The 20,808-nt window shown below is 50.8% G+C and overlaps 1 protein-coding gene across 2 annotated transcripts in view; it reads left to right on the top strand.

The window, feature by feature from the left end:
- The window catches only part of STK10 (serine/threonine kinase 10), a 149,318-nt gene that overhangs the window by 92,570 nt on the left and 35,940 nt on the right, over positions 1 to 20,808 (top strand). For both annotated transcript variants that reach the window (XM_009209570.4, XM_031666600.1), the window contains 5 exons: positions 5,856 to 5,990; positions 8,461 to 9,009; positions 11,975 to 12,105; positions 18,903 to 19,026; positions 19,479 to 19,658. In XM_009209570.4, the coding sequence (XP_009207834.1) occupies positions 5,856 to 5,990; positions 8,461 to 9,009; positions 11,975 to 12,105; positions 18,903 to 19,026; positions 19,479 to 19,658 (1,119 nt within the window). The remainder of the gene's footprint in view (positions 1 to 5,855; positions 5,991 to 8,460; positions 9,010 to 11,974; positions 12,106 to 18,902; positions 19,027 to 19,478; positions 19,659 to 20,808) is intronic.

Below are 20,808 nucleotides of genomic sequence, written 5' to 3'. Positions count from 1 at the left end.
GAGTGCACAGGGCCCTCCCTCCATCTCCACGTGCCCAGCGTGCAGCACTCCCAGCTCGGTGCCTCGGCCTGCGTCCAGCTGTTTACTCCCCAGATGTCCAGCGGGCATCTCATACGAACTCTGAGCACTTGGATCTTTTTGCTGACGTGCTCCACCACTGGCTTTCCCATCTTAGCCGATGGCAGCTCCACCCTTCCAGTGGCTCAGGCCCCAAACCATGCAGGCACCCTTGCTTCTCTTTCCTCCACACTCCTAGCCCACCTATCAGGAAATCCCGTTGTCCCTGCCCTCAGCACATGTCTAGACTTCAACCATTTCCCGCCCTTCCACTGCAGCCACTACCTGGGCTGCCACCACCTCTCACTCGAGCTGCTGCCTCCACGCTGGTCCCCTACCCTCTCCGTTGGGTCTGGGCTGAGCACAGCAGCCAGAGGGAACCTTCTCAACAGGGGCCAGCTCATGTCCTGCCCTGGCCGAAGCTCCCCAGTGGCTGCCATTTCACTCTAGGGAAAACCCAGAGTCTCAGGGCTGTTAGAGTGCTGTGTGATCAGCCCGCCCACCCTTCTGACCCCCTCGCCTCTCTCGCTCCCACACTCCAGCCTCACTCTGCTCCAGCCTGCCCAGCCCCCTTGCTGTGCTCCGAACACAGCAGGCATGTTCCTGCCTCAGGGCCTTGGCACTGGCTGTCCGTGCTGCCCGGAATGGCCTTCCTCCGGATCCCTCTGTGACTCACTCTCCTCTTCAAGTCATTGCTCTAATGTCAGCCTTGTGCTGAGGCCTCCCCCAACCACCCACATGAAATTGTGAACCCACTACACTCCCCACATTCCCGGTCCTCTTTCCCTGCCCTACTTCTTCCTTCTTCCATGGCCCATGGCACTCAGGATGTTACTTGCTCATTAGGTTTGTTGTCAAACTCCTCGCTTAGCATGTCAGCGCTCCGAGGTCAGCATCTTTGTTTCGTTCACCGATAGGTCCCAGGAACAGTGCCTGGTATGTAGAGAGCCCTCAGCAAATATTTGCTAAATAAATTGACTTTTTTTTTTTTTTTTTTTGAGACGGAGTCTCACTGTGTCTCCAGGCTGAAGTGCAGTGGAGGTATCTTAGCTCACTGCAACCTCCACCCCCTGGGTTCAAGTGATTCTCCTGTCTCAGCCTCCCAAGTAGTTGGGATTGCAGGCATGCGCCACCACGCCTGGGTAATTTTTGTGTTTTTAGTAGAGATGGGGTTTCGCCATGTTGGCCAGGCTGGTCTCAAACTCCTGACCTGAGGAGATCTGCCTGCCTCGGCCTCCCAAAGTGTTGGGATTACACGTGTGAGCCACCACGCCTGGCCAAAATTGACTTATTTTTACCTAACAAACGGTTACATAACCGTTTCTCCAGAGATGGTGATGGTGATGGGGACGATGGTGGTGATGACGGTGATGGTGATGATGGTGGTGATGGTAATGATGGTGGTGATGGTAGTGGTGATGGTGGTGAAGGTGATGATGGTGGTAGTACCTCCATGCCAGGTACTTCTCTAAGTACTTAGCAAATGTCACCTAATTTAATCCTCATACCAACGCTCTGAAGTAGGTGCTGTTCAGTTCTCCATTGAGCCGATGGTAAAACTGAGGCACACAGCGGTGAAGTAGCCTACACAAGGTCACATAGCCTGTAAGCCACAGAGCTGGGTTCTGAACCTGGTCCTCGGGTTCAAGAGTCTGTGCTCTTGACCTCTCTGGCAATCTGCCTCTCCGAATGAATGAAAGAGCGAGAAGGAGGGAGGGAGACCAGAAGAGAGGGAGAGAGGATTCAAAGAGATGCCAGTGCCTGGAAACTGTGAGCATTATTAGGTGTTTTTATTTTTTTAATTTTTTTAAAATGGAATCTCGCTGTGTTGCCAGGCTGGAGTGCAGTGGCCTGATCTTGGTTCACTGCAATCTCCGCCTCTTGGGTTCAAGCGATTCTCCTGCTTCAGCCTCCCGAGTAGCTGGGATTACAGGCGCCTGCCACCACGCCCGGCTAATTTTTGTATTTTTAGTAGAGATGGGGTTTCGCCATGTTGGCCAGGGTGGTCTCGAAGTCCTGACCTCAAGTGTTCTGCCCACCTTGGCCCCCCAAATTGCTGGTGTGAGCCACCATGACCGGCCTATTCAGCGTTTTTTAAAGCCCATCTTGGAGTATAGGACCCCTCTGGCTGACGGTTTCTAAGCACATAGAGGAAAAGTAGGCTCCAGTTCTTGGAAAGAATGTCTGTTTAGATGGCAGGGGAGGCCCTGGCTAGAGGGCAGGTGCTGGTTGGCGAGCTGTGTGATGCCACCTGTTTTGGCCTTTTTCAGCAAAGATGGCACTGAACAGCCAGCCAGTGCCTCTTACTGGAGGACTGGGCGGTCAAGTTCCTCTGTCATCTAGCCTTCCACTGGGGACATGTGTGCCCAGACCAGCCTACCTGGTGCAGGCTAGCATTCTCCCTTGCAGCATAGCCAGGGCGTTATCTCTTTAATGGGCCTTTAAACACATCTCTGGAGGCGGAGCTGATGGAGTGTTGGAGGTGGTCTGTGTTTTGTGTCCCAGAGCAGTCTGTAAAACAGTGTTTGGGCCTAATTAGCCACAGGACTGGTGGCCCTGTGTGCCAGCCTTGCTTGCCCTGGTGCCCGCAGAGCTGCCCTGCTCACCTGCCTATCACAGGTTTTCTTCCCCATGCCCCCCTTCCTCCTCCTAAGGATGCTGGGGTGGTCGGGGGAGGCAGTGGAGCAGATGGTTCTGCCTCAAGAAAGCGGAGTTCCTGGCTGTGCTGAAAAGCCACTGATTTGATCAATACATGGGGTGCCCCGATGAAAATCTGGTGTTTCCAGAAGCCCATGTCTGCATTTATTTATTTCTGCCGCATCTGCTTCAGCCACTGCGGTGAAGTGTCCTGTGGCATTTCGCTCAAGTTCACTTGTATTAGATTGTGCAATGTGGAGCTTAGGAACCTTTGAGATCTTGGTTCTCACCTTTGGTTCCAAAGAGCTGTACTCTGGGGGCATTTGGGAGGGAATAGGAGTGACTAGGAATGCAAACCAGGCTTTTCTTTTTTTGTTGTTTTTGAGACAGTCTCCCTCTGTCACCCAGGCTGGAGTGCAGTGGCATGATCTTGGTTCACTGTAACCTCTGCCTCCTGGGTTCAAGCAATTCTTCTGCCTCAGCCTCCTAAGTAGCTGGGATTACAGGCATGTGCCACCACGCCCGGCTAATTTTTGTTATTTTTCGTAGAGACTGGGTTTCACCATGTTGACCAGGCTGATCTTGAACTCCTGACCTCAGGTGATCCACCGCCTTGGCCTCCCAAAGTGCTGGGATTACAGGTGTGAGCCACCGCGCCCTGCCAGAACAGGCTTTTCTGATTGTGCTGCTGCTCCTGCTGCTGATGGGGGTGATGGTGGTGATGGTAATGGTCGTGGTGATGGTGATGATAGTGGTGATGGGGGTGATGGTGATGGTGATGGGGGTGATGGTGGTGATGATGGTGGTGATGATGGTGGTGATGGTAGTGGTGATGGTGGTGAAGGAAGATGATGGTGATGATGATGCTGGCTGCCATATCTGAGCATTTACCATAATGCTTATAACAGCTGCTCCTAGTATATAGTTGAGCAAACTGAGACTCAAGGTTAAGTGACTTGCCCCAGTTGGTGGAGGCTGGATTTTACCAGGTGCCTTGGTTCTAGCGTCTATAGCCAGCACTCTTAACTTCTATGCTACTTTGCCTCCCATGATTAGTAAACCCTTAATGCCCCACTCAAGACCTCTTAAAAGTACAGAGCAGCCAGAATGACATCTTTAAAGGGTGGTAGTATCACTGCTGCACTACAGCCTGCTGGTGGCTTGTGAGGACAGTCTCTGTGGTTCACCTGCATACACAGCCCGTCGTTCCTCTGCGTCCTGTGTCCCACCATCCCGCCTGTCTTGTGGCTCCTGCCGCCAAGCTCAGTCCAGTCTCTGGGCCTTCTTTGTACCAGCTGCTCCCTCTGCCTGGAATTCTGTGTGCCCAGATCTTTCCCTGGGGAACCCCTTCATATCCCTTGAATTCGACCTTGAATGAGGCCCCTCTGCCTGCAGACTTTGGTCTCCACCAGCCTCAGCTATACAAGATCTGGAATTCTCTGGTTTATCATTTGAGTCCCCGCGCCCGGCCAATTGAACTGTTTTAAATGAACAAACAGATAAGAATGATTTGTGATGAACATATCTTTCTGAATGTGCTTTCCAGGTGCTAGAAATTTGTTTTTTAGTCATTTAAATACTTCCCCAGCAATCTTGTTGACACTTCCTCCCCGGATAAATTTTCTGAGAGTAAAAACAGTGAATTTCTTGAGAGCCTTCCTGTAAATTGTAAATAAGCAAATTCTAGCTTCATCATGCCCCCACCCCACCCCATCACTCCTTTCCCATGGCCCTGGGTGAGCATGGTGGGTTGAGGAATCCCACATCCCTGGCTACACCCGGGTGCCTTCACCCACGATACCTCACACTGACTTAATATCGCTAAGACCTTTTGCTTTGGTGTTTTGCAAGGTCCGTAAAAGAACATTCACTTTTAAAGACTCTGACATTTCTCTAAAAACCTAGAATAGAACATACACCACTCTGCCTCAAGATCTTGTATTTCCTTTCTTAAAACCAGACACATATGTCCACCCAAAGACATATACGAGAATGTCTCTAGCAGCTTTATTCATAGTTGCCAAAAATGGGAAACAGCCCAGATGTCCGGCAGCAGTAGGATGAATAAGCAAACTGCCATATTCGTACAGTGAGACCCTGCACAGAAATAAAACAGGAACAGTTTACCGAAATAGACGACAATGTAGGTGAATCTCACAGTCATGACGCCGAGTAAAGGAAGCCAACGCGAAAGACTGCACACACGATGCTCTGATTCTAGGAAGCTGAGGAGCAGGCTCCCGAGGCTGGCGGCGTGGGAGTGGGGTTGCCTGCCAAGGGAGATGGGAGCCTTCCCCAGTGATGGAAATGTTCTGTATCTTGAGCTGGGTGGCAGTTACGCTGGGTGCATATAATATGTAAAAAGTCATTGAGGCTGGGCATGGTGGCTCACGCCTGTAATCCCAGCACTTTGGGAGGCTGAGGTGGGTGGATCACTTAAGGTCAGGAGTTTGAGACCAGCCTGGCCAACATGGTGAAACCCCGCCTCTACTGAATATACAAAAAATTGGCCTGGCATGGTGGTGCATGCCTGTAATCCCAGCTACTTGGGAGGCTGAGGCAGGAGAATCCCTTGAACCTGGTTGATGGAGTTTGCAGTGAGCCAAGATTGCACCACTGCACTGCAGCCTGGGCAACAAGAGTGAAACTCTGTCTCAAAAAAAAAAAAAAACAGTCATTGAGGTTTACAATCTGTGAACTTTGCGGTAGGAATGTTATTCCTCAACAAAATATATGTAGCATATTTTGTAAAACTATATATTAAAACCATTTAAAAAGGAAAATAGACACCCTCCCTGCAAACACGGCTTGAGCTCCTACTTTGGGCTAAGCATTTTCAAGTGCATGATCTCATTTAATCCGCATGACCTCCCTGTGGGTTCCTTGTTATCGTGTCCACTTGAGAGATGAGGAGCCTGTGGCTCAGAGAGGTTAAGTGACATGCTCAAGGTCACATAGCCACTGAGAGACAGAGCTGGGATCTGCCCTTTTTCCAACACACTTGGGACTTTCCAGGCTGTCTCTGGGTCTCCAAGTTCATGTGTACATTTGCTCAGGAATGAGGCTGGCCTTTTCTGCCCTGGGGGGTAAGCTCCCCCAGCCTCTTCCACCCCACCCTGACCCCAGAGTGGTTCTAATCTAGGTACATTTTGCCCCCTCAGCATCCCTTTGTCAGCAGCATCACCAGTAACAAGGCTCTGCGGGAGCTGGTGGCCGAGGCCAAGGCCGAGGTGATGGAAGAGATTGAAGACGGCCGGGATGAGGGGGAAGAGGAGGACCCCGTGGATGCCACCTCCGTAAGGCCGGGGAGAGTGGGGCTTAGTGGGGGCTGGGAGGACGGGATCTCAGCTGGCCCTGCTGGTGTGGGAGGGGCAGGGAAAGCCGGGACTCTGGCTCAGGCAATTTCTTCCCAGCTCAGAGGTTGCAGACGCCCATGCTGCAGGTAACGTAAGTTGGCCTGTGGGCTGGGGGCGGGGGGTTGGCGGCAGAGGGTGTTGGCCGGATCCTGATCCTGCGAGTTTTCAGGAGATACCAGGGATCTAGATTTTCACATGAAATCTTCCAATTTTTAAGAGTTGGTAACTGATTCATGGCTTCCCATCCTTTGTTCCCGTCACGGCTCACATCCCAAATGAGACTGTTTTTAGCTCACTTTGGGATAAATACGTGAGGCTGCATATGGCCACAGGCAGCACCCTGGCCCCCCTCTAGCTGTGCTCGGTGCCAAGGGAACCCATGTCTGGGCACATTTGGAACGCTTTTGCAGCTTCAGTGCTTGCTGGATTTAGATTGAAATTAAAGCTGATTTAAATTTCTAAAAACCCTCTGAGCCAAGGAAAACATGTCTGTGGGCTGGATTCTGGCCCGAGCTGTTGCTCTGTAGTCCCTGGTCTTGCTGCTGGGGGAGGCCTCTTCCCAGGGATAGGGTGGCCATCCCGATGGCTCCCTGTACCTAGAGAAGCAAGGGCTGGACTTACCCATCACGGGATGGAGCTGGCCCACATCTTTGTGCTGTGGACGGCACTGCGGCTCTCTCAGATTTAATTCAGTCCTGGGTGAAGCCTGAGGCTGGCACAGACCCTCACCAGGGTGAAGAAGGAAAGGCCCGAGGGGCGGGGCAAGCAGAATCATCACAACCACCCCAGCCATGCATGGAGCCCATGGTGGCTGCCGGGCACTCTACAGCTCTGATACAGGGTACCCAAGCTCCGTCTTACACACAGGAAAACTGAGATCGATGCAGTGAAGTGGCTGGCTGAGCCGATAGATGACAGGGCCAGGGGTGGATGTGGAGTAGGAGAACCTCAGTGGGGCCTGGCTCCAGGAGGAGGCGGGAAGCGCTCATGCCCAGCCCTGTTGTCTACCGGCAGGAGGCTGATCTTTGTCCTGAGGGTAGTGGGAGCCCTGAAGGCTTTCAGGCAGGGACTGGGTACTCTGGAGGTGACAGAATCAGATCTGAGTGTTTGAGCCATCACTGTGGGTGCTGACCAGAAGGTAGATTGGAGTTGCTTCCACCAGCTGCCATAGCTGAGGTTAAAAACCAGTGGCTGGCAAGACCCAAAGGAATGCTTATAGTATAAATCCATTCATACCACGTTTAGAAGCAGGCACAGCTCACCCGTAGCACTTAGAGACCACAGAACAGTGACTACGTCAAGAGGTGGGAGAGCATTGCCACTGAGAAGGACGGGGCGGCAGGGGATGGCCCTCTGGGGCAAAGCAGTGGTCCCCTCCTGACCTGGAAAGTGGCTACATGGATACTCACTCTGTTCACCAAGTTGGACGTTTATGTTTTATATACAGGAAGGATGTTCTGTTTCACCACAGCATAGCAACATTTCCAGTACTTTCCACCCAACAAAGACTCTAAAACACAAAAATGACGCTGAAAACTTAGTGGCCACAGGGGCTGAATCCAGTCCCCAGACAGGCTTGGCTTGGCCTTTATGTGACTTTTTAAAAAATATGAGTTAGTTGCCACCTAAAAGTTAAGAGATGTCCATTAAAAACGTAGATTTCAAACTTGTCTTTAAAAATTGGAAGGTTTTGCTGGGTGCGGTGGCACACACCTGTAATCCCAGCACTTTGGGAGGCCGAGGCAGGCAGATCACTTGAGTCCAGGAGTTTGAGACCAGCCTGGGTGACATATCGAAACCCTGTCTCTACTAAAAAAATGCAAATATTGGCTGGGTGTGGTGGCACGCACCTGTAGTCCCAGCTACTCAGGAGGCTCCTCAGGAGGCTGAGGTGGGAGGACCACTCCCAGGTGGGAGCCTGGGAGGCAGAGGTTGCATTGAGCCAAAATGGCTCCACTACATTCCAGCCTGGGTGACAGAGCAAGACCCTGTCTCAAAAAAATAGATAAATAAAATTAAAACATTAAGATTTAAAAACTGGGAAGGTTTGGGCACAGGGGAGCCATTTTCCCACATTATCACAATTGGCTGGAATGGAGTGGCCACTGACCCCTCCCTGTGGGCCATGAGCTGGCCAGCTGGCCACAGCTGCCTCCTGGGAGGAATAACAGCTATTACATTCGGCTAAGATTAGAGATAGCGAGGAGATTGCTATGCCTCAAAATAAATAGTAATTTTTTATGGTTAGGCAGTAGGGAGAGATGAAGACCGTGGCTAGGGAGATGTCTGCTCTCCTTTCTTGGCCCTGGCCCACTTCATCTTGAGAGTGTCTGACTCTGTCCATTGCATCTCTGACTCTTGCCTTGAACATACAGCAGCATGGCCTTGACTATCTTTTTTTTTTTCCTAGACTCTGGAGAACCATACTCAGAACTCCTCTGAGGTGAGTCCGCCAAGCCTCAATGCTGACAAGCCTCTCACGGAGCCATCTTCCACCCCGCTGGCACCCAGCCAGTCTCAGGACAGTGTGAATGAGCCCTGCAGCCAGCCCTCTGGGGACGAATCCCCCCAAACCACCAGCGCCCCAGTCGTGGCCCCTGGAAATGAGAACGGCCTAGCAGTGCCTGTGCCCCTGCGGAAGTCCCGACCTGTGTCAATGGATGCCAGAATTCAGGTAGCCCAGGAGAAGCAAGTTGCTGAGCAGGGTGGGGACCTCAGCCCAGCAGCCAACAGATCTCAAAAGACCAGCCAGAGCCGGCCCAACAGCAGCGCCCTGGAGACCTTGGGTGGAGAGAAGCTGGCCAATGGCAGCCTGGAGCCCCCTGCCCAGGCAGCTCCAGGCCCTTCCAAGAGGGACTCGGACTGCAGCAGCCTCTGCACCTCTGAGAGCATGGACTACGGTACCAATCTCTCCGCCGATCTGTCGCTGAACAAAGAGATGGGCTCTCTGTCCATCAAGGTAACGCCGCCTCTCCCACCACGGGCTTGCAGCGAGACCATTGCGGGATGTTCTGCAGCTCCATTTTGCTTTCAAAAGCGTTTAGGGGCTTCCTTGCATTTTAAGCGGTTCATTAAGGAGTTTTGGTTTGACTCATGGTTTAATCTCCAGAATATCTGGGTTCAGTGTGGGATTTAGGAACGTCAAGCAGTTGGTTTGGGTTTAAATTTCAAAGCTTGGTAAAATGCCCTGGTGAAATTTGGGAGCGAGAACTCTCAGGCCTTAGCTACAAATGAATTTCTGTCATCCGGAGGTCAGCCACGAGACCCAGCTGGTAACTGGTAAATCCAACTAAAGAAACAGCTCAAAGCTGTCTTCCCTGCCTCCGGGCCCTTTCTGGAGGTGGGCAGTGTTGTGAATGACAATAGCCACGGCACTAGAGGCCTGGGCGGAAGGCGAATCCTGTACAAGTGCTTTAGAAAGAACAGACAGCCTCCTTCATCCTCTCACATTACAGATAAGCCGAGGAGGCTCAGGGAAGTGAGGAGCCAGCCCAGGGCCAGGTAGGAGTGGGAAGGTGGTCAGACCCTAGGCTCCGAACTCGAAACGCTCCCAGTGGGAGCCATGGCCTCCTTCTTCTTAGGCAGCTGGAAGGGGCTGACTCCTTTCCTGGCCTCCCCGATAAATCCCAGGGTGTTATTAAACTCACGATGGGTCACCTGACCCTCTACCCAAGGCTCATTTTAGAGGAAATACTGTATGGTTTTGTTTTTCCTTCCCAAATGTACTTGGTGAAAAACGCAGTAGAGACTCGAACGTATTTGCTAAGCAAAGGGGAGTGACAGGAGCCGCAACGGCCAGTCAGCTTTAGGCAGGGAAGGGAAGCACATTTCCAACAGGCCACGTGACAAGCATGCACAGCAGCTGTTATCTATGAGCAGCGTCTTCCTTCGGACAGGCATCCTGCCACTTTTCCTAAAGACACTAGGTGAACAAAAGGGTTTTTTGTTTGGCTTTTTAATGAGACAGACCCACCGAGAGCAGGGTCTCCCCTGCTCTTCTCAAGGCTGTGGAGAATGTTCCTGGTTGACTGCAGTGTGTCAGGGACCTCAAGCTGTTCTAATGAGAGTCCCCCGCTGCGCCAGCACCCCTGGGCGTGACTAGGAGCCTGTTCCTTCAGCGATGGAGGCCCCCTGGCCAGGAACAGTTCTCAGCAGAGGGCTGTGGCTGTGGATGCCCCTTCTTCCCCTCCGCTCTCGCTCCTGCCAGCCTCCACTTCTCACGGCCGGTCTGACCCATCCTGCCTGGGTCCTGGCACATGTGAGCTGGCCACCATAGAGAGATGAGAGTCGGGCATGCTGGGTCTATGCTGATGCTGTCCAGCTCCCCTGGGCGAGGTGCCATGGGCAGGAGACAGGGGCCCAGACTTCAGGGAGCAAGAACAGTCTGCCGCTCTCGACTCAGCAGGAGTGGGGCTCAGCATCCTGCCACGCTGGTTCCTCAGTCTTCTTTCAGAGGCTGGGAGGCCCTTCGTTAGGAGGGCAGGGCTGGGCTACACCAAAAAGAGTCTTCGGGCCGGGTGCTATGGCTCTCACCTGTAATCCCAGGACTTTGGGAGGCCAAGGCGGGTGGATCACGAGGTCAGGAGTTCGAGACCAGCCTTACCAACATGGTGAAACGCTGTCTCTACTAAAAATAAAAATAAAAAAATTAGCCAGGCATGGCCGGGCGCAGTGGCTCACGCCTGTAATCCCAGCACTTTGGGAGGCCGAGGTGGGCGGATCACGAGGTAAAGAGATCGAGACCATCCTGGCTGACATGGTGAAACCCTGTCTCTACTAAAAATACAAAAGTTAGCCGGGCGTGGTGGCAGGCACCTGTAGTCCCAGCTACTCAGGAGGCTGAGGCAGGAGAATTGCTTGAATCTGGGAGGCGGAGGTTACAGTGAGCCAAGGTCACGCCACTGCACTCCAGCCTGCCAATAGAGTAAGACTCCGTCCCCCTGCAAAAAAAAAAAAAAAAAATTAGCCGGGCGTGGTGGCACATGCCTGTAATCCCAGCTACTCAGGAGGCTAAGGCAGGAGAATCGCTTGAACCCGGGAGGCGGAGGTTGCAGTGAACTGAGACTGCGCCACTGCACTCCAGCCTGGGCAACAGAGCGAGACGCCATCTTAAAGGAGTTTTTGAAACCAGCCAAGAGGCCAGAGGCAGTGGGCAGAGCGGGAGGGTTATGGGGACACCTTCAGAATCAGAGCTGAGAACTTCCAGAGGGAACCACGTATTAAGACACACTGACACCTCCAGGATTCCGGGTGGCACCTGCACAACCACTTGTGGCATGTGTGATTCCTCACAGTAAAAGATCACAACGATGCATAATCTCACAGTGGTTTGGCTACCAAACCAGTTATGAAAACAGCCTTTAATTTTTGAGCTCCTTGGGATTTTGGCACCTTGCGTGAAGGTTGTGTGTGGTCTGCAGTAATAACCGTCAGAAAGAAATGCCAGGCATGGAACATGCATCGGGAGTGGGCACTGCTCTGTGGATCCACCGTGTGTTCTCTCATTGGATCTTTACAACTACCCTGGGAGGCAAGTAGTGTGATTGTCCTCCCTGAAAGGTGAGGAAGCTGAGGCTCAGACAGGACAAGAAGCTGGCCTGGAGACACAGAGCCAGTAAGTGGTGGAGTGAGGGTTAGAACGCAGCTCTTTCTGACACCATGTCCTGGATGCATGAGAGGTGCTGGCAGCAAGGTGGGGGAGGCCTCAGCACAGTGTCCGAAGACTGAGACCTGGGAAAGGCAAGGGAATAAGCTCAGACCCTCCGGCTCCTAGGTTAAGTTGAGGCAAGAGGAAAGATGGATGGCTACATCTCTCTGGGGGTGGTGCTGAAGCTGTGGGCCCAGCAGAGCTGTGGCCTCACCTGCCGTGGCAGGTGGTCCTTAGCTGCGATTCTGAGACTTGTCTAATGGTTTTCCCTGGCCAGGACCCAAAGCTGCACAAAAAAACCCTCAAGCGGACACGCAAATTTGTGGTGGATGGTGTGGAGGTGAGCATCACCACCTCCAAGATCATCAGCGAAGATGAGAAGAAGGATGAGGAGATGAGATTTCTCAGGCAAGCCTGGGAAGGGCCACCAATGGTGGTAAGAGGGTGGGGCTATGGTAAGAGGTGTGGGCATTGGCCCTTTTGGTGAGAGGGCTGTCTGTCTACAGCATGAAGTGGGGGAATCAAGGAGACAAAAGGAAACCCATTTTGCCTTAGATCCTGCACTCTCCCATTTATCCAACCATTCATCTATCTATCCACCCATCCATTCATTTATTCACCCATCTATCCACCTGTTCACCTATCTATCTATTCATCTATCCACCCATCAGTCTACCCACTCTTCCACCCACTCACCCCTCCACCCATCCACCTATCTACCCACTCACCTTTCCATCCATCCATCCAACTGTGCACCCATTCATCTACCCATCTACTTAATCATCCATCCTTCCATTCATTTATCCACCCATCTATCCACCTACTCAGCTATCTGCCTGTCCATCTATCCACCCAGTCGTTCACCCATCCATTCATCCATTCATCTATCCATCCATCCATCCATCCATCCAGTCATCCACTCGTTCATCTACCCACTCACTCACCTTCCATTTATCCAACTAACCTATCTACCCATCCATCTACTCACTCACCATTCCATCCTTCCCTCCATCTGCCCAAGTATCCATCTATTTATCTATCCATCCACCCAATCACCCATCCATCCGTTTATTCTTCCATCCATTTATCTATCCATCCATCTATTTACCTACTCCCTATCTACCTTTCCATCTGTCTACCCAGTCATCCACCCAGCTACCCCCCATCCACCCACCCACCCATCTACCCATTCAGCCCTCCACCTATCTACCTAACCATTCATCCATCTATCCATCCATGTATACACCAACCCACCAGGTTGGAGACAAGGTGGTGACCCAAATAGATAAGGCCATTGCCCTTGTAGAACTTAACACCTAATGGGCCAACATACAGTACACAAGATAATCCCTGATTGTCCTACGTGCCATGAAGGAAGTAACAGGTGACATGATGGTGAGTGCTTGGAGTGGGGAAGGCTGCTGCAAGGAAGCCCCTGAGCCAGGCCTAAAGGATAAGGGGAGGAGAGCTCGGGGGAGCCCAAGGGAAACTGCAGTTGCTGAGACCCTGAGTAATAACTACTCAGCTTCTTTAAGGGGGACTGGTGGAGGGAGACAGGGAGATCTTGACTCTCTGGGCAGTCTCTGGGCTCAGGCTGGGGCAGTGGCCGGGAAGAGGGAAAAACGTGGTCAGATTTGACCTACATTTTGGAGGCAAAACCAGTGAGCTGGTGAAGGATTGGAACAGGGAGGAAGGTGTGAGGCGAAGCTGTTTGCTGGGATCCGTCTTTATACTTTTCAGTTCTCCATCCCCCACTTGCAGCCCTCCTTTGGGAGACCCTATTTCCACATTTTGTAAACAAAGGAGGAAACACTGTTTCTGGGCAAGTAAGTCACTTGCCCCGGGTCTTCCAGCTGGGCAGGGGTAAAGCTGGGATTCTAACCGGGTCTGTCTGTGTGAGAATTCCTTCAGGTTTCACTGGACCTTGTAGTTGGCAGGAGTTGGGGGAGCTTAACACTTAGGGAGGCCATGGAGCCACGGAGTTCCCTAGGGGCCAGGCCTTTGCAGGGTAAATTCATGATTAGTGTAGGGAAAATTTCTGGAACATTAATCACATGTTTTTATACATGTGAATTAAAATTTTTAAAATTTTATTTATTTATTTTTATTTTTTGAGACGGAGTCTCGCTCTGTCGCTCAGGCTGGAGTGCAATGGCGTGATCTCAGCTCAGTGCAACCTCTGCCTCCTGGGTTCAAGCGATTCTCCTGCCTCAGCCTCCTGAGTAGCTGGGACTACAGGTGCCCACCACCACGCCCTGCTAATTTTTGTACTTTTGGTAGAGACGGGGTTTTACCATATTGGCCAGGCTAGTCTCGAACTCCTGACCTTGTGACTTGCCCGCCTCGGCCTCCCAAAATGCTGGAATTACAGGTGTGAGCCACCATGCTCGGCCTAATATTCATATTCTTTTAAAAGCATAAGCATGCAGCCGGGCACAGCAGCACACACCTATAATTTCAGCACTTTGGGAGGCTGAAGTGAGAGGATTACTTGAGCCCAGGAATTCGAGACCATCCTGGGCAACATAGTGTCTCTACAAAAAATTTTAAAATTAGCTGAGCACATACCTATAGTCCCAGATACTCGGGAGGTTGAAGTGGGAGGATCACTTGAGCCTAGGAGGTCAAGGCTGCAGTGAGCTGCGATCATGCCACCACACTCCAGCCTGGGCAACAGAGCAAGACCCTGTCTCTCAAAAATAAATTTTAAAACTGAATTGTAAAAAATAAAAGCATACGCCAGGTGCATTGGCTCACACCTTTAATCCCAGCACTTTGGGAGACCTCGGCAAATGGATCACTTGAGGTCAGGAGTTCGAGACAAGCCTGGCCAACATGGCAAAACCTGGTCAATACTAAAAATTCAAAAATTAGCCAGGCGTGGTGACGGGTGTGTGTAATCCCAGCTACTCGGGAGGCTGAGACAGGAGAATCACTTGAATCCAGGAGGCGGAGGTTACAGTGAGCCGAGATTATGCCACTGCACTCCAGCCTGGGTGACAGAGTGAGATTCTGTCTCAGAATAAAAATAAAAATAAATAAATAGATAAATAAGCCAAAACCAAATAAAAGTAGTTTTAGATGTTCTGGATCACTTCTCCCTCTGGGAACAGGGGGAGGAAAGACAGATTTTTCACTAGTTAGTGTGGTATCTGCATACACCACACACACACACATACACACACACACACACACACACACAGGTGTCATCTGTGTGGATTGGGAGGCTAGGGCACAGGTTGTTTTGGCAGATGACACCACCTTCTGTTCAAACTAATGGTCACCTGAGAGGCACTCTGGACTCTGAGCTTCAGCCTCAAGAGGTGGGTTTTCATCACCTCCCCTCTGGGCAATTGAAGTTCCCAGGGATAGAATTCTAGACTGGCCACACCCCATGAAGAAGCAGTGCTCTCTGGCCCTGGCTGTGGGTCCCCATCCACCTCCTAAGCAGAGCAGCTGTGTGCTACTCAGGGTCAAAAGGTGAGACTTGAGGAGGTGAAGAGGTGCTCGTCAGGAACCAGCATTTTCTCGTTTGCCTGCCGTGGTCTGGAGGTCTGAGCAGCTGTAAACCAGGCCAGGCTGCCAGACGCCAGGGGTGTGGCTGGCCCTGATCATTCCCTGCTGGCCCAGGCCCCTGGCCATACCTGAGCCCTGGCATTTTTGGAGAACTGGGTCACACCTCGGCTTTTGAACTATGTGGTTGAGCATTTATCACATTCCCAGACTGACGAGGCTTCGGGGCAGAGCTCCTCCTGTCCCTCCCTAAAACCGCTTCTGCCGTTCCCTTGCCCTTGAGTCCCAGTCTTCTCCTTGCCTGCCTTTTCTTCTGAGAGCACAGGTGGGCCAGGGAGTGCTAGAGTCTGGCTGCCGGCCTTCTTTCTGTACTCCTTTTTATGCTTTGTGTCAATTCTTCTCTAAACCTTAGTTTCTCTTGAGTCAGGATTTCCGTTTCCTCATTAACACTCTCAAAAACTGCCTCTTCTCTTCTCGCTTTCCAGAGAAGCAGAGGCTCAGTCTTCCCTCTGCGGCTGTAGAAAGCACCTCTGGCTGTTCCCAGAGGCAGGGCAGCCATTGCCTCTTCTTCCTTGGTAGAATTCGAGCAGTTGCCACTTACAGAGTGCTGGTCATGTGCCACGTGGGCACCTGACCTGTGCCATCTCATTTATCCCTCAAAGGACCCAAGAGGTAAAGATCGTTAGCCTCATTTTGCAGAGGAGGGAATGAGTGCCACGAGGATGAGTGACTCTCCAAGAGGTCACCCAGCTGGAAAGCTGACTGAGCCTAGATTCAGACGGGCGCTGTGACCCCAGAGAATGTGCTTGGCCTCACTGCACTGCCCAAACCCTCCTTGTGCTGCTCTTGGGGGGCAGTTCTGTAAGCGGTCATGGTCCCTCCGAGCCATGAGGAAGGCCGCTGGGGTCAGAGCGTGGCCTCATGGGAATCAGCATGGCGCTGCATTGGACTAGGACACAGGCCTCACGGACCCCGACCCCGAGAGGCCGCTAGGAGCCCCCAGCTCAGTCAGGATGCTCAGGTTCTTTCTGTAGTAGTTTGATTTTTTTTCTTTTTTTCTGATTATATAAATGACATGTGGCAGTTTTTTCTTTTTTCTTTTTTTTTTTTTGAAGCAGAGTCTGACAGAGTGCAGTGGCACAATCTCGGCTCACTGCAACCTCTGCCTCCCAGATTCACACCATTCTCCTGCCTCAGCCTCCGAGCAGCTGGGATTACAGGCGTGCAGCACCACACCTGGCTAATTTTTGTATTTCTAGTAGATGGGGTTTCACCATGTTGGCCAGGCTGGTTTTGAACTCCTGACCTCAAATGATCCGCCAACCTCGGCCTCCCAAAGTGCTGGGATTACAGGTGTGAGCCACCGCACCCAGCCTACATTGCAATTTTTAATGGATTTGCTCATTAAGAAACATGGTTAACACTTGGGGCTTATCCCTCCAATATTTTTTCTGTGAGTACACACATACACATACTGGCAATATAGATACAAAATTAGGGCATGTGGCTTAAGTCAATTTTTTTTCTTTTTTTAACACAGGATCTTGCTCTGTTGCCCAGGCTGGAGTGCAAGTGGCATAGTCATGGCTCACTGCAGCCTGGACCTCCTGGGCTCAAGTAATCTTCTAGCCTCAGCCTTTTAAGTAGCTGGGACCACACAGATGCACCCCCACGCCCAGCTAATTTTTGTCTTTTGGGCAGAGATGAGGTCTCACTGTGTTGCCCAGGCTGCTCTCGAACTCCTGAGCTCAAGTGATCCTCCCAACTCAGCCTCCCAAAGTGCTGGGATTATAGGCATGGGCCACCACGCATGGCCTATGTAAAATTTTTATTATATATTTTTTAGCAGGTAATAAAGGTTGAACATCCCAAATCAAAAAATCCAAAATCCAAAATGCTCCAAAATCTGCAACTTTTTGAGCACTGACATCAGATTCTCACTGGAACATTTCAGACTTCAGATTTTCAGATTAGGGTTGCTCGTTCAGTAAGTATAATATTCTAAAATCTAACAAAATCTGAAACCCAAAACACTTTTGGTCCCAAGGTTTTTCGGTAAAGGATACTCGACCTGTATAAGATCATGGTTCAACATTTTTTTAAAAAAAGAAAGAAGATAAACAGTGAAAAATTTTCCTCCCTCATTTTCCTACCAGAAATCCAGTTCTCTTTCCTGTGTTAATGTTTCATGGTTTAATCCTTCCAGAGACACTAGAAAAGTAAACAATGCATATATGTGTGTACAGACACATATTGTTGTCCTTTTTTCTCCCAGATTAGATGGCATAAGAGACCTATTCTTTAATGTCTTGCTTTTTTTTTAACCTAGAGATTATTCCATATCTGTTCATAAATATTATTATTATTATTACTATTTGAGACAGAGTTTTGCTCTTGTTGCCCAGGCTGGAGTGCAATGGCACAATCTCAGCTCACTACAGACTCCGCCTCCCGGGTTTAGGTGATTCTCCTGCCTCAGCCTCCCGAGTAGCTGCGATTACAGGCATGCACCCCCACGCCTGGCTAATTTTGTATTTTTAGTAGAGACGGGGTTCTCCACGTTGGTCAGGTTGGTCTTGAACTCCCGACCTCAGGTGATCCGCCCTCCTTGGCCTCCCAAAGTGCTGGAATTACAGGTGTGAGCCACCGTGCCTGACCGAATTATTTTTATTTTTAATAGATGTTTCCTTATGTAATTAAACATTTTCTAAAACTTGAATTTTTTAAAGTTGTTTGGAATTCCATCATACCAATGTACTTTATTTACATAGACCTATGTTGATGGACATTTGCTTCCAATTTTTTACTAAATAACATTGATTTTAAATAATTGCATATTCTTTTTTTTTTTTTTTGTGGTGGTGTTGTTGAGATGGAGTTTCGCTCTTGTAGCCCAGGCTGGAGTGCAATGGCATGATCTTGGCTCACTACAACCTCCACCTCCCAGGTTCAAGTGATTCTCCTGCCTCAGCCTCCTGAGTAGCTGGGAGTAAAGGCGCATGCCACTATGTCCAGCTAATTTTTGTATTTTTAGTAGAAGTGGGGTTTCGCCGTGTTGGCCAGGCTGGTCTCGAACTCCAGACCTCAGGTGATTCTTCTGCTTTGGCCTCCCAAAGTGCTGGGATTACAGGTGTGAGCCACCATGCCTGGCTGACTCTTGTTATTCAGTGATCTTGTGCATCGATAAATATTTCTTTAAAATCAGTATCCAGAAGTGAAACTACTGTGTCAAAAAGACATAAACTTATGACCAAATTGTCCTCCAGAAATGTATCAGTTTCTACCGTCAAATTTTCTACATCATGAAAATGTAGTTTCTACACAAATTTTCTGCATCATGTTTTCTACATCATGACATTGTGGTTTCTTTTTCATTTGTCTTTTATATCTATATAGGTGATTCTAAAATTTCTTTTTATCTTTTGCTTCATATCTGTTCATGTTCTTTGCCACTTTTTTTGGTTAGGATAGTGTTCCTTTTTATTGATTTGTAGGTACTCTTTATTTATTAAGATTATTAAGGTTTTGTCTGTCAATAAATATCAAATGAAGCCTGAGTTCTAGTCACGCCTATGACCAAGACTTGTGTGATTTTGCTCCATGATCCAACCCTCAGTGTTCCAAGCTGCAAATATTGTGATCCCTGAGGCCAGTTTCTTACTGTGACATATCTGTATCCTTTAACCTTTCAGGCGCCAGGAACTCCGAGAGCTTCGGCTGCTCCAGAAGGAAGAGCATCGGAACCAGACCCAGCTGAGTAACAAGCACGAGCTGCAGCTGGAGCAAATGCACAAACGTTTTGAACAGGAAATCAACGTGAGTGCGAGAAAAGATGGGACCCTGGAGGGCTTCTTGCCTCTGTGTGTTCTCTCAGTGGAAGCTACATAGTGGGAATGATTGGGTAGTGAAGAGTAATTCACAATTGCCCAATTCCTGGAGGCTTCCTGATCTTGTTAGGCGGTGACTTGTTAACACAGAATCCTGTGAAGGTCACAGTGATCCCGAGTCCCACAGGAGGATCTCCAGAGGGCAAATAACCTTTACTGAGCACCGTGCAACAACACATGGTCTGGTCTCCCGTTTGCAGATGAGGAAATGGAGACTCGGGCCAAGCAACTTGCCCCGGGTCACACAGCAAGCGGGTGGTGGAGCTGGGATTCAAGCCTAGGTCTGATCACAGGCTCTGAGTTCTCCCCATCCCACTCCCCATGTCCCTCCTAGGTACAAAGTGACTTTGCTGAATTTCTCGGAATTTCTGCTCCTTTCAGGCCAAGAAGAAGTTCTTTGACGTGGAATTAGAGAACCTGGAGCGTCAGCAGAAGCAGCAAGTGGAGAAGATGGAGCAAGACCATGCCGTACGCCGCCGGGAAGAGGCCAAGCGGATCCGCCTGGAGCAGGATCGGGACTATGCCAGGTTCCAAGAGCAGCTCAAACTGATGAAGAAAGAGGTGAGTATGTGCTGGGCGGGGGTAGGGGCAGCTCGGAGTATTAGGGCCTTCTTGGTTGCAAGTGATCGTGGCCCCAGCTCAACCTCACCTTGGCAACAAAGGGGTGTGGCTAAAGAGCTCGGGAGCAGGTAAGGCTGGATCTGTGTGCCCGAGCTGTGCCATGAGGAGCCACTTCTCCATCCTGTGAACTCTGCTTTCCTCTGTGTTGCTGTGGCTTAGGGCAGGCCCTCACTGTGTGGCCTCAGGCAGCTTCCTTTACATCCTCCCAGCTTAGCAACCCCTGCCGAGAAAGAGCAGGGAATAAGGAAGGGCTGGTGGCCCAGGGGAATTTGAGATGCTGTTCCCAGAAGGGCCGGTGGGTGCTGGGTGAGTGGGCACATACAGCATGCCCTCTACGCTCCACCCTCTCTACCTCCTCCTTCTCCCCGAGTTGGAAGGGGAAGGGGAGGGTGGAAGGAGGAGTCTGGTCCTGAGGCACATCTCATGGGCTGCTCTGGAGAGAGGCATCTGGGTGTCAAAGAACAGCCCATGCCTCCCTTTGTGGAGGACAGAGACAAGCAGGAACACCAGGGCAGGCTGTCCTCAGTCTCCCAGCTGGGAGCAGTGGATGAGCAGCCTCTGAGGGTGGTCCTCAGGACCTCAGAGCCCAGATTCCAGGCTTTACCATGGTGGGCATGACATTTGGGGCGTCCCAGAGGCCGTGGGCAGCTGCCTCTGGGAGCCAGGGCTCCTGGCCAGCTGAGCAGTTGAGGCAGTCACCTTAAGCACAGATGTACCTCGGAGATACCGCGGGTTTGGTTCCATACCCCCGCAATAAAGTGAGTAAAAAATAAAGCCAGTCAGTATTCAGTAAACCATGCTGTACACAGATGTGCTGTCACCTGGGCTTTGTGGCTCCATTTTTAGAGCACAGGCAGAGTAGATTTAGCCTGATTTTTTTTTTTTTTTTGGAGATGGAGTCTTGCTCTGTCACCCAGGCTGGAGTGCAGTGGTGCAGTCTCGGCTCACTGCAACCTCTGCCTCCTGGGTTCAAGCAGTTGTTCTGCCTCAGCCTCCCAAGGAGCTGGGACTACAGACGTGCACCATCACACTTGGCTAATTTTTGTATTTTTAGTAGAGATGGGGTTTCACCATATTGGCCAGGCTGGTC

This window comes from Papio anubis, chromosome 5, assembly GCF_008728515.1.
Source record: "Papio anubis isolate 15944 chromosome 5, Panubis1.0, whole genome shotgun sequence".
In the NCBI taxonomy this organism is placed as follows: Eukaryota; Metazoa; Chordata; class Mammalia; order Primates; family Cercopithecidae; genus Papio; species Papio anubis.
Note: the sequence above shows the minus strand (reverse complement) of the source record. Positions and strands in the feature narration are given on the sequence as shown.